The sequence below is a fragment of the Macaca thibetana genome, chromosome 9 (genome assembly GCF_024542745.1).
Source record: "Macaca thibetana thibetana isolate TM-01 chromosome 9, ASM2454274v1, whole genome shotgun sequence".
NCBI lineage: Eukaryota > Metazoa > Chordata > Mammalia > Primates > Cercopithecidae > Macaca > Macaca thibetana.
The window spans coordinates 115,894,657-115,907,870 of NC_065586.1; the positions used below are offsets into that span (position 1 = coordinate 115,894,657).

The following is a 13,214-nucleotide window of genomic DNA, read 5'->3' on the forward strand; positions in this document are numbered from 1 at the left end:
ATCCAGGCGAGAATGGAAAAGCTGCAGATGTGTTGAAATGCTAATGACAATAATGGATTTGGAAACACAGTTGGCTTCAAAGTGCTTGGGGACTCTAAATACTGTGATATAACTGGAGACAAATTTTTGAAGAGGGGTGAATAAGAGTTAGCAAAATGAAAAGGAAAAGGAGGTACATATATAGAGAGAAGAGAGAAAGTCACTTGAGATGTGCTTCAGAATACTGGCACTCCACTGACAGCCTGTATCACCGTGATAAATCCTTCCTGTGTGCTAGCGCCTTTGGGAAAACCTTTCTTTCAGTTCAGAAGAACTGAGCTTCAACTTGTTAAAAACAATGATGCATACAGTTAAGATTTGGGGTAAGTTGATACTGTTCTTGGCAGTTGCACACTGAATCCCCAAGACTATCCTGGAAGGCATACATTTGATTAGGAAGCATAATCTAGTCAGACTAAATAAATTTTTTAAAATGTTGCTGTTTTCTGTTTTAATTTTCTTTCAGGAATGCGCTATAAACGAAGAGGAGTGGATAAAAATGGAAATGTTGCAAATTATGTGGAGACTGAGCAGTTAATTCATGTTCATAATCATACCCTGTCGTTTGTTCAAACACGAGGCTCTGTGCCTGTCTTTTGGAGCCAGGTTGGGTATCGATATAATCCAAGACCGCGGCTGGACAAAAGTAAGCAGGTCAATTATATTGTTTGCAAATGATGATTTCAGAGAGAATAGTTTTTAAGAAATTAGATACCTGTTGGGTTTGGATTTGCTTTGCCAGATACTTCATTCAAAACAATAACTTGTATTTGAAAAATGTAATAGAAAGTGGTGTAATAATCACAGGAATAAAAATAGTTGACTAAGTCACTTATTTAACAGTACAAAATTTCTCTAACAGTAGAGCAAAACAGCTTACTTCAGATACTTTAAATTGCTCTTGCTTTGAAGAGTACTGTATGGAATGTTTAACTTTAGAAAGGTGCAAATCTAGCCAATATTTGTAGAAGCAGGAGATGGCTTAAGATGGAATCTACCAAAAATCAATAAGACGCCTTTACTCCAATATTTTTCTCTGAAAGTTTTTTTTTTTTAATTTTTAAAATTTAAATCTTGAGTATTTTGTTTCTTCCAGTGTCTTGTCTTTAGTATTGGAATAGCTAAGTCATTTAAATCTAATTATTGAATGAGGCTGATTTTTAAAAAATTGTTAAAGTATATTTCTCTCTCCTTAGTTGGTATTCATGAGAATTCAGTACAGTTTTGGTTTTTAAAATATTGTTTTAGAGGCGTTTTTATTCTCTTTTAAACTACGTGAAAGCGTTTCTGAGAAGTAGGCTGGATATATAAGTAATCTCATAATGTCATAGTTTGCACTTTCAGATATATTTTAGTGTAGTGTAATTGGAAAAAAATCAGATCTTTGACTTAGCATTTCATTTTTAAATGATGGTTTTAGACAATCTTAGTTCATTTGGGCTGTCAATAAATTATTTAAAAGTAAGAATAAAGATGGAGTAGACACTAATATGTCTTAAACATGGGAAGGAAAAAAAGATTTTGTATCACTTCTTTGTAGGTGAAAAGGAAACTGTTGCCTATTTCTGTGCCCATTTCGAAGAACAACTGAACATTTACAAAAAACAGGTGGGCTTTGATCTACAGTAGTAAAATGTTCCTTCATCTTTAGAAATAACTATCTTTTTCTTTAAATTTCATAAAAATAACATTGTACTATTCAAAATTAAAGCATTTGTCATGATGTTAAATACATTTAAGCTAACAGTTTTCTTAATATTCTTTAAGAATAATCATTGAGTCAGCTACCTTTTTTTTTTTTTAAGAGATTCTGTTTTACTATATTGCCCAGGCTGTACTCAAACTCCTGGGCTCAAGCAATCTTCTCTCCTCAGCCTTCCTAGTAGCTGGGACTACAGGCACGTGCCACTGTGCCCAGCTGAGTCCACTACTTTAGACTGTGTTTGGATAGCGTGAAGAGATTAGACTATCAATTAATTATAACAATCTAAGAAGCATCTAGACCAAGGAATGAAAGGCATGTCTCAGTACCACCTACAGTTCCACATCCTAGAGATAACTTGTTATGTATTTTTCAGTATCTTTTTTTCTCTGCTCACCTTCATATGCACTCCCATATAGGAATGCAAGTGTATAAACCAAAATCAACTGAAAACTGGTAGGTGAGATACAAGTTCAACGATTTTGATACAAGACGAATATATAATAGTAATGCTGTTATCCATTAGCAATGACCAGTGTGAATGAGTAATGCCGTGTAATGTGTAATGAACAGGTAAATGCATTTTTTTTCAGCAACAAAAATGAAATAGGAAGAAACAACCTAAAATAACATACAAAAAGATAGCATGTATATGGAGGAAAAAAAGAAAAAAAACTACTGAAGAACACAACAGAAAACCTGACTTAAGTGGAGAGAAAATACCATGTTCCTGGAAGGGAAGTCTCAATATTAAATAGATTTCAGTTCTCCTAAATTAATATATAAATTTTGGGCAATCACAAAGTCTTAGCAGGGAAATAGCAAACCCTCAGATTGAAAAATTATGAGGTTTGATGATAAGAGTTAAAGGGGCGAGTATTTAGGTTTTGAAATAACTGTCACACATTGGTTGAAGGAGCATAAGTTGGTACAGCCATTTTGAAGGTATTATCAATTAAATTAAACATACATTGCTTAACCCAGTAATTTTAATTTTTGATATCTATCTTATATACCCTATACAAAAATCAGTTGAGATGGATTATGAACCTAAATGTGAAAGGTTAAGCAATAAAGCTTTTAGAAGAAAAAATAGAACGTCTTTTTGACCTGGTATCTTAAATAGGACTTTAAAAAGCACTAACTATTGTCTTCCCATGTTTTCAATGTATTATTATGTATCACATATTTTATTAGTTATTTAATAAGAGGTAATGCCCATCTAGGAGATAGTTTTTATTTTTAAAAAAACACTCTAATGAAAAAATTGACAAATAGACTTTAAATTTGTTTTTATTAAAACTTTACTAAATTGTAAATATTAAAATACTATTGTAAATATTATTCAAATTGTATTAAAATTATATATGGCTTTAGAAAACACCATAGTGAAAAATAAATGATAAATTTGACTTTATTAAAATAAAAAACTTTTGTTAAGGCATAAGAGAGGCTGGGTGCGGTGGCTCTTGCCTGTTATCCCAGCACTTTGGGAGGCCGAGGCAGGTGGATCATGAGGTCAGGAGATCAAGTCATCCTGGCTAACACAGTGAAACCCTGTCTCTAACAAAAAATTAGCCAGGCGTGGTGGTGGGCGCCTGTAGTCCCAGCTACTCGGGAGGCTGAGGCAGGAGAATGGCTTGAACCCGGGAGGCAGAGCTTGTAGTGAGCCGAGATCAAGACACTGCACTTCAGCCTGGGCGACAGAGTGAGGCTCCGTCTGAGGCTCAAAAAAAAAAAAAAAAAAAAAAAAAAAAAAAAACACAAGAGAATGGAAAGGCAGTTCACAAAGTGGTAGAAGATATTTAAGATTTTTCAGTGTATGTATGACAAAGGTCTTACATGTAGAGTATATTTTAAAATGCTGGCCAGGTGCGGTGGCTCATGCCTGTAATCCCAGCACTTTGGGAGGCCGAGGTGGATGGATCATGAGGTCAGGAGTTTGAGACCACCCTGGCCAGCATAGTGAAACCCTATCTCTACTTAAAATAAAATAAAATAAAATACAATAAAATACAAAAAATTAACCAGACATGGTGGCTGGTGCCTGTAATCTCAGCTACTCGGGAGACTGAGGCAGGAGAATTGCTTGAACCTAGAAGGCAGAGGTTGCAGTGAGCCGAGATTGCGCCATCGCACTCCAGCTTGGGCGACAGAGTGAGACTCCGTCTCAAAAAAAAAAAAACAAACCTATACATTTATTCAAAAGGATGTACAACCCAAAAGAGAGCTGGACAAAAGAGGATATCCAGAAAGTCAACAGATGTATGCAAAAGGGCTCCGCTTCATTAACTGTCAGGAAAATGCAAATTAAAGCCACTACTCAACACAACAGAATGGCTAACATAAAGTCAGGAAGCCTAGGTAACATGGAGAAATCCTTTCTCTACCAAAAATACAAAAATTAGCTGGGCACAGTGGGATGCACCTGTAGTCCCAGCTACTCAGGAGGCTGAAGTGGGAGAATCACTTGAGCCCAGGAGGCAGAGGTTGCAGTGAGCCAAGGTCATACTACTGTGCTCCAGCCTGGGTGACAGAGCAAGACTCTTGTCTCCAAAAAAAAAGAAGGTGGAGGGAATACCAAATTTTGACAAGGGCGTGGAGCAACTAGAACTGTAATAGAAAAAATTGTTAAATCTGTCTGAGAGAAACATATTCAGTCAAGGAGGCATGAACACGGACACTCATTGCAGTGTAGAAACAACCTAATTGTTCATCAGGAGGACAGTGGGTGGGAAAATCAAGCATGGCACATCTAAAGTATTGAATATAAATGGTGGAAAAGAATGAGGTAAATCCACGTGTACTAACATGGGAAGATCTTAAAATCACCTTGTGGAGTAAGAAGAGAAAACTTTAACAGCATATGGTATGTTAGCCATTTAAAAAATCCCACAAAACAAAATTAGGTCATTTACATACAGGCGGTTCTCTTCCATCTATTCTATCCACACACATATGACACGCATATTTGTACAGAAATGCATTTATGTGGGCTGAATGGGGACACACCCAACTGATAACAGAGGTTACCTCCAGGGAGGGCCATGGGATTGGGTTGTGGTCAGGAAGGATTTGACCTTATTTTACATTTGAATTTCTTTCAATGTGAATAAATTCATGAATTAGTAATATGTGTAATTATAAGTAGCTATAAAGAATAGAGGCTGTCTCTACAAAAAATTAAAAATTAGCCAGGCCTAGTGGCGCATGGCTGTAGTCCCAGCTACACAGAAAGCCAAAGTGGGAGGATCACTTGAGCCCAGGAGGTGAAGGCTGCAGTGAGCCATGATTGTGCCACTGCACTCCAGCCTGGGTGATGGAGTGAGGCTCTGTCTCCAAAATAAATAAGTAAATAAGTAAAATTAAAAAATAAAAATACAATAACGAATAAACCACATTTTAAATGTAACATGCAATTATAAAACAACACAATATTGAGGTGTGTAAGCAGAGGAAATAACCGTTTCCCCCACACATCCCTGCTCCCTGTTGACTTTCACATCAATTTTCTAGGTGTGTGTATTGAACAGACACTTCCTGATTTCTAACAGTACCCCAACAGTGTTCATTTTTCCACCTTTTCCTGAGTAATTGCTTTCCAGGGCGATGGGCCCACGGTGGGTCTGACTCAGTCATGGTGGTCCCATTGCTCTCACCAGTGATTGGTTCAGGCGTGCACCTGTAAGTCCCCTGGGAGGCTTCTGGGAACAGGTTTCCTGCTCTAATAAGAGATACAGGAACCAATAGTCCCCATGTGGTTGCTGTGTCTGGGTTTCATGTGGAACTGCTACAGCTCTCTCAAGACTGTGAAGGAACCAGCCTCAGGATCAGCCAGTATGCTGGCAGAATAAAAAAGATGGGAAGAATGGCAGAGTAAAGGGATGGAAAGAACCTGTGTCCTTAATGGTATTGGGAATCACTGTTAAGCCATGTTGGAACCGTCCTACTTCCAGACTTGTTCTGAGGTATGAGTCAGTTGACTCAAATTTGTCATATGCAGCAAAAAAACCACCTTGACACACGCATATACACAATTAAAAACTCGAGTCAAAACAAAACTATGCCATATATACGATTGTACCGCTGTTTTCATTTAAGATCTCATGGCTGCTGTTTAGCCATTTCTCTATTGGTGGACCTTTAGGATATACTAGTTATTTTGCTGTTAATATTATAAAAATTCTCCAGAAAATGTCTCTTTTTTAAAAAACTCCATGAACTAGGAACAGAAAGCATTTTATATATTTTGGGAACTTGTATGTTTTATAGAATGAATTTATGTTGAAATTGCTGGATCAGACAGTATGTATATTTAAACTTGATGCTCACCACTCTTTTGCTTCTGAAAAGAGCATACCAGTTTTTTGTTTTGTTTTGTTTTTTGTTTTAAAGCAGCAGTAGGAGCTAGTGCCCATTTCCTCACATATTGACCAGTGCAGTCTGTGTTTAGTATTCACATTTGCCTAGGTATAGGTGAAAATTCATTTTCTGTTTTAAATTGCACTTCTTTGAGTATTAAAGTTGTCATCTCTTCATTGAGTATAGGTTCAGAAATTGTAGATTCATGTTTATTAGCTATTTGTATATTTTCTCATGTGGATTTCCTCTGTATCCTTTACCCATTTTTTTCCTTATTGTATTTAGGACTCTTTATGCATTATTGGTTTTTATGTTGCAGGTGTATTCTCCTAGGTAGCACTTTGCTTTCTTACCTTTGCTTATACTGTCATTTGGTACACAGGCTTAAAATTGTTTAATGTTATGCTTAGAAAGTCATGCCCCAACCTATGTTTATGGAAACATTATTCCAAGTTATCTTCTAGCTCTGTTATAACTAGAAATACTATTTAGATTATTAATGCATCTAGAATTTATTTGTGTATAATTAATGAGGTAGGGAGCTAATGTAAGTTTCTCCTTACCCCACACATAGACATCCCAGTAGCATTTACAGACTAGTCCATATTTGCCCCACAGTGGTATCGTGAGCATATCTTAGATTCTTCAGTGTTTACCTAGGTCTGCCTTTGGGCCACCACTCCTGTTCTGTTGAGTCACTTATCTATTTCTACATTAGTATGACAGTTTTAATTGCTACAGATTTAGAGTATGTTTTGCTCTCCAATGGGGCAAGTCCCTTTTTTATTATTAGTTTCCAAATTTTTTCCACGTATTTACTCTTCCAGATGAACTTTTGAGTTGTCAAGTTCATTAACAGATCCTGAGGAATTTTGACTAGGATGGTTCAGTGTATAGATTAATTGGTGGAGACTTGAAATCTTTACAGTATTGAACCTTGCTGCCTAGCAACATGGTATATGTTTCTGTTTGTTCAGGTTTTCTATCATATGCTTTATGTACTTCAGCAGCATTTTATCATGTTCAGTATTTAGGCTTTCTATATTTCTTTTTAAATCTAGATATCTAAAATATTTGCTATTACAAAGGACCTTGTTTTCATTATTTCATTCTAATTGGTTATTGCAAATGTATAGAAAAGCTATTACTGTCATTGATGTCAATTCTCATAAACTTAAATGTAGGTAACAAATGAAATTTTATAGGAAAAAAATTGATATTTGAGTGAATTAATTTCTAAGCATGGCTATAAAGTATTTCTAACACATAATTCCAAATTGTTAAAAACCACATTATGATTCTAACATCTAATTAAACTTAATTTTTTCTGTTTCTTTGCTCTTATAGGTTATTATTAACTTGGTAGACCAGGCAGGAAGAGAGAAGATTATTGGCGATGCTTACCTGAAGCAAGTGTTGCTTTTCAATAACTCACACCTCACTTACGTTTCCTTTGACTTCCATGAGCACTGGTAAGATGGCTTTCTGAGAATAGTGTTGATCAGTTGCAGTGTTTTCCAAACTGCATTAAATAGCATATCTTAAGTTTTAAAAAAAATCTATGATTAAATTAAATATTTTTTCTTTCTTTTGGCATGGATTTTAGCCGAGGAATGAAGTTTGAGAATGTTCAGACCCTAACAGATGCCATTTATGACATTATTCTTGATATGAAGTGGTGTTGGTAGGTATTTTACAAGAATTCCTTTTTACAAACTCTGGGATCTGTGAAATCATAGTGCCACTGGGCATCAAACTGATAACAGTATGCAGAGACGGCATTTTTTTGTTGTTTGTTTTGCTTCCCAGTTCCTATTCTTTTCAAGAGAATGTTGTTGACCCTTAGGCAGGCGGTGTTAGCTTTGAACAGGGAGAAGGTGTGAAATGGTCAGGCCAAATGAAGTGAAACACTCTGACTGTTCTTTAAGGAGGTGAATTTATTCCTTCTCATGCCCCATGGTCCACATTTTCTCTTTCTCCTCTTACTGTTCCTAACACAGGAAGGAAGGCTTAGAGGTACTTGGTCTCAGTTTTCAGGCATTTCAAAATTATCGGAGACGGAAAATGGTTCTGAATACAGGAAGTTTAAATTGGCTTAAAGTACAGAACAGAACATTCGATTAGATGTTAAGACTACACGGATGGCCAGAGAAATGAGATGAGCAAGCCATGCTGCATGACTCCTCACTGGGTGGTAAAATAACTTCATCTGTTTTGGAGAGTTTAGATTCATTTCTACTTTAAAGGAACAACGGTGTTTTAAAGTGCCTTCTGGTTTTTTACATGTAGGAAAACATAACTTGGGATGATGTCAGCTCTGCCTAGTAGTTGTAGGACTTGGGGCAAGTCACTTTGCACCCCAATTTTTTTTTCCCTTAAGATGAGGATGATATCTTCCTTGCGATGTTATTGTGTAAATTAACAATGATGTCTATAAATGACTCAATAATGCATAGCATATAAAGATATACCAAGCAAATTATAGCCAATGCTGCTGTTTTATTGTTATACTTTAAAGACTTGTGTCTTTTGAAAACCCTATTATTTTATATTGTAAAATAATTCTGTATTATTTTTAAAAAGGGTTGATGAAGCTGGGGTAATATGTAAGCAGGAAGGGATTTTTCGTGTTAATTGTATGGACTGCCTGGATCGCACCAACGTGGTCCAAGCTGCCATCGCGAGAGTGGTCATGGAACAGCAGGTAATTTGGAGTCTGTTGGATTGCAAATACTTATTTTGAAATGCTTTTTTTCCATGAGTAAGTAAATAGCTAAATATTTTTCAAATGTCAAATATTCTATAGAATGCTTACAGCATACAAACACCCTTGTTGCATTAAAACCTGGAAAGCACAACCTGCACTGGAAATAAGTTAAATATTATTTGAGATTTTCTTAATCACTCGTTTCAAAAATGTGACGACCAACATTTTAAAGTCCGTTGGGTGGCACTGTGTTGTCATTTACCTTTTCTCTCTCACCTCCAAGCCCACCCTTCTGTGTTTGCGGCTGGGAGTCTTGATATTGCATTTCTTTTTCTTTTTTCTTTTTGAGATGGAGTCTTGCTCTGTTGCCCAGGCTATTGGGGAGGGAGCTGCTGACGGGAGGAACACAGGTGAAGGAACCTGTGTCTTTTTCCTCCTCCTGCGTCATGGGCTTCCTTGAGTGCCTCTTATTGGCAGATCCAGCAGGCCAAGCAGAAATGTGGTGTGTAGGCTGGGCGCAGTGGCCCATGCCTATAATCCGAGCACTTTGGGAGGCTGAGGCAGGTGGATCACCTGAGCTCAGGAGTTTGAGACTAGCCTGGCCAAAATGGCAAAACCCCCCATCTACTAAAACCCCCTCCCTCCTAGCCGGGCATGGTGGCAGGCATCTGTAGTCCCAGCTACTCGGGAGGCTGAGGCATGAAAATCACTTGAATCCAGGAGGCGGAGGTTGTAGTGAGCCCAGATCGTGCCACTGCACTCCAGCTTGGGGGAGAGAGTAAGACTCTATCTTTAAAATAAAAATTAATAAAATAAAATACATAAAATAACCTTGTGACTGTACTTTGAGGACATGAATCTGTTTATCTTACGTAATGTTTAAGCCAGGTTTGAGTTCAAGCCCTGACTCTGCCACATACAAGGTTTTGACTCCGTACAAAGAACTTAACCTCTCCAAACCTCAGTCTCATCATTTGTAAAATGTAGGTGATAACAGTAGTGATTACATAGTGTTGTTAGGACTAGTGAATGTGAAAAAACAGTGTAAAAAAACTCTTACAACCCTATCCTTGGCACAGAGTTAACACTTAGCAGGCACTTAACTATTCTGCCACTATTAGTATTGTTTCTGTGTGCTTTTTTGATATTCAGTTTCACTTCATAGGCAAATTTAAAACAAAGACAAAATATAATAGTATGATTCTGCACATTAAAAATTGTACCAAAACAGTATAAATATTTCATTATATGTATTCACCTTGTAGCAATGTATAAAGCCACCCTTCAAGCCCCGCTTCATTAACAACGAGTCCGAAAAGACCGTTTGTTGTATCTAAGGGTCCTGAATTGTATGTGAATATGTTTCCTTTTTCTGCAGTACACATTTTTTGCTATGGTTTCCTGGCCCATATACAGTTAATCCACCAATGTGTTCATTTTAGCTGAAAAAATTAGGTGTGATGCCCCCGGAACAGCCATTACCTGTGAAATGTAATCGCATCTACCAGATAATGTGGGCCAATAATGGTGACTCCATTAGCAGACAGTATGCTGGGACGGCTGCTCTGAAGGTAAGTACTTGCAGCAAGCATCTGTGGGTCATTATGTAGGACACAGGTTAGACTGTGGTTTAAAACCACAGAAAGGTATGTGGGCTCCAGGTTGGGGGTGTGTATAGTTGACTCTTTTCTGAAATGTTTGGCTAAGGCAGGGCCAGGTAATGTGACTCAAGCAGGCCACGCATTACATCAGAGGGAGAGGGGGCTGTGTGGACCTGAGGAGGAGTGTGTGCTCTCTCTGGAGGGGCCTGTGTTGCCAGACCCTCCAGTTTTTCAAGGGATTCTGGAAATCCAGAATTTTATATGAAATGGTTGGTTTTCAAAACTGACAGAACAGAGCATGTCTGCTGGCAGGTTTTGGCCACCAGTGTCATACTTCGTCTTTGAGTTTGAATCCCAACCCTGCCTCTTAACTAGCTGTGACCTTGGGCAAGTCACTTAACCACTCTGATTTGTCACACAGGAATTATACCAGACGTATTTCAAAAGACTGCTATAGGATCATATGAGTCAGTGCGTGTAAGGGCTTAGAATATTCTCTGACACACGTAAATGCAGAAGAAATGTTTTAGTTATTGTTAAAAGTCTTTTGAAGATCCTATAGAGCTAGTCCTCACAGAATATTAAGTTAAATATAAAATACATTCTCTAGTAAATAAATTCCTCCATCTGAGGGCGTTGTCCTCTGTGGCAGTCGGAAGTGTTAGAATTTGTTTAAATTAGGTTTATGTTAATCATTCTTCAAGGTTCGAGTTCATCTCAAGGTACTTCTTATACAGATTGTACCATCAAGGACTTAACAGGCATCAGTCCTTTTTTTGCATTGAGTGATAAATATCAAAAGCTTTTTATTAATTACAGAAGGTAAACTTTAGAAGTCTTGGTACAGGCCAGGTACAGTGGCTCACCCCTGTAATCCCAGCACTTCAGGAGGCCGAGGCAGGTGGATCACCTGAGGTCAGGAGTTCAAGACCAGCCTGGCCAACAAGGTGAAACCCCATCTCTACAAAAATATAAAAATTAGCTGGGCATGGTGGCGTGAGCCTGTAATGTCAGCAACTCAGATGGCTGAGGAGTGAGAATCACTTGAACCCGGGAGGCGGAGGTTGCAGTGAGCCGAGATTGCACCATTGCACTCCAGCCTGGGTGACAGAGCAAGACTCTGTCTCAAAAAAAAAAAAAAAAAAAAAAAAAAAGGCTTGGTATAAGTTAGTGCTTAAAGCGAAATACTTCTCTTTTTTTCCCCTTGATTTTAAACTTCTTCGAGATGAGTATTCATACCTTTTTTCTGTAATGGAGACTTGTTGCTCTACTAATATTCCCTGTGACTGGCCTAATTGGCAGCATGTTCTTCCTAAATTGTCAGTTTTAGGACTGAGATTTCTGAGATTGCCTTGGAGAGAAATGGAGGGGTTGGGATAGGGAAAAAGAAACTACACCTGCCTTGCCTTAAGTTTAAGTCACCACTTGTCTAGGGACTTGCTCTGACATCTTTGTTGTGAAAAGTGCAAGGGAAACAAAACAGTTTAAGTTGTCACTGGGTTCTGCAGGTGCTGGTGATGTGCAGCAAGGTATGGAAACCCCTGCTTTTCCTCCCTGTGCAGAGCTCCTCACCTACACACCCAGGCTGAAAGCCCATTGTGATAAACTCTAGGGAGCTATCCACATTTTCCCACATCAGAAACTTGGTTTTTGAATATTGCACCAGCTTGAGATGTAAATAGTTTTTATTGTTTTGGTGTTTGTCATATAATGTTTTGACCTGTAAATTCTAGAAGTTCTACAAATTGCTAAGAATGGCTTTACCCTAAAGCACCATCTAACTGTGAAGACTTGATGCCACAAATAGCATGTGTAATTATTTGACGAGCTTAGATCAGGGTAGAATACTAGTAGATATTTTAATTTAACTATACTATTTGAAAATTATAAAAGTCAGACTTTGGAAATTACAAAAGCCTGTAGAATTCCATACTTGAAATGAAAGCTCACAATTTATTTTGGGGGCATTCTTGTGTTTAAATAAGGTGTCAAAATGAGTTTTTGTTTGACAGGGTGACTTTACAAGGACAGGAGAAAGGAAGTTAGCAGGAGTTATGAAAGATGGAGTGAACTCAGCAAACAGATATTACCTCAACCGATTTAAGGATGCTTATAGGCAAGCTGTTATAGGTAAGAAGCAGAAAAGCTTTTCTTTCCTCAAAATTTATGTCTTCTGTGACTAATACTTTACAGAAACCAGCTTCATTAACATAATTCATGTTTTGTAATATACTTGTGTTTCTGTATTGAGCATCTTACCCAATACATCAAATTCAAATTTTTACAAGATTAGAATTTGACAAATATTTTTGGCTGGAGCAACAAAAGAAACCATCTATTTTCCATGCATATTCGTCAGTTTGTTACCCAGGTAATACAAAGCAGGGTTTGAAGCTCCTGGAGTGTGGAATAAGGTACCCTAAAATCTCAACAATTTAAAACTTCTTATTCCGTTTGTTTTCTCATTACTCAAGACTGAGCAATGTAACCAGATTATTTTTCCTGTATGCTATTTGTTGTATGTTCTTGCTGTGGACAAATATACCAGCCTTTTCCATAAGCATGGTTTAACAGAATATTAGGGTACCAGATTTAGAGATTACCCTAACCAAATCATTTTTTTGGAAGAGGAAATGGAAGGATAGATTGCCCAGTAGAATTTATGCATTGACATTTTAAAAATTTAATTTTCATGAAGATGTTACTGTATAGGATTAAAGTAAATGCAGAGTGTTCTGGATTAGAACCAAATGTAATATAGCTGACCTGTGGTCCCTGAGGGTCTTTTTGAAATCTTATTTCT

At 37.4% G+C, this 13,214-nt stretch overlaps 2 protein-coding genes across 6 annotated transcripts in view; one reads left to right on the top strand and one right to left on the bottom strand.

The window, feature by feature from the left end:
- RGS10 (regulator of G protein signaling 10) overlaps positions 1–13,214 on the bottom strand; it is a 738,227-nt gene that overhangs the window by 299,440 nt on the left and 425,573 nt on the right. The gene's annotated exons all lie outside the window — the stretch shown is intronic.
- INPP5F (inositol polyphosphate-5-phosphatase F) overlaps positions 1–13,214 on the top strand; it is a 102,292-nt gene that overhangs the window by 70,534 nt on the left and 18,544 nt on the right. For all 4 annotated transcript variants that reach the window (XM_050803930.1, XM_050803929.1, XM_050803931.1 and 1 more), the window contains 7 exons: positions 506–685; positions 1,580–1,647; positions 7,451–7,575; positions 7,710–7,787; positions 8,687–8,807; positions 10,253–10,381; positions 12,424–12,541. In XM_050803930.1, coding sequence (XP_050659887.1) covers positions 506–685; positions 1,580–1,647; positions 7,451–7,575; positions 7,710–7,787; positions 8,687–8,807; positions 10,253–10,381; positions 12,424–12,541 — 819 coding nt within the window. The remainder of the gene's footprint in view (positions 1–505; positions 686–1,579; positions 1,648–7,450; positions 7,576–7,709; positions 7,788–8,686; positions 8,808–10,252; positions 10,382–12,423; positions 12,542–13,214) is intronic.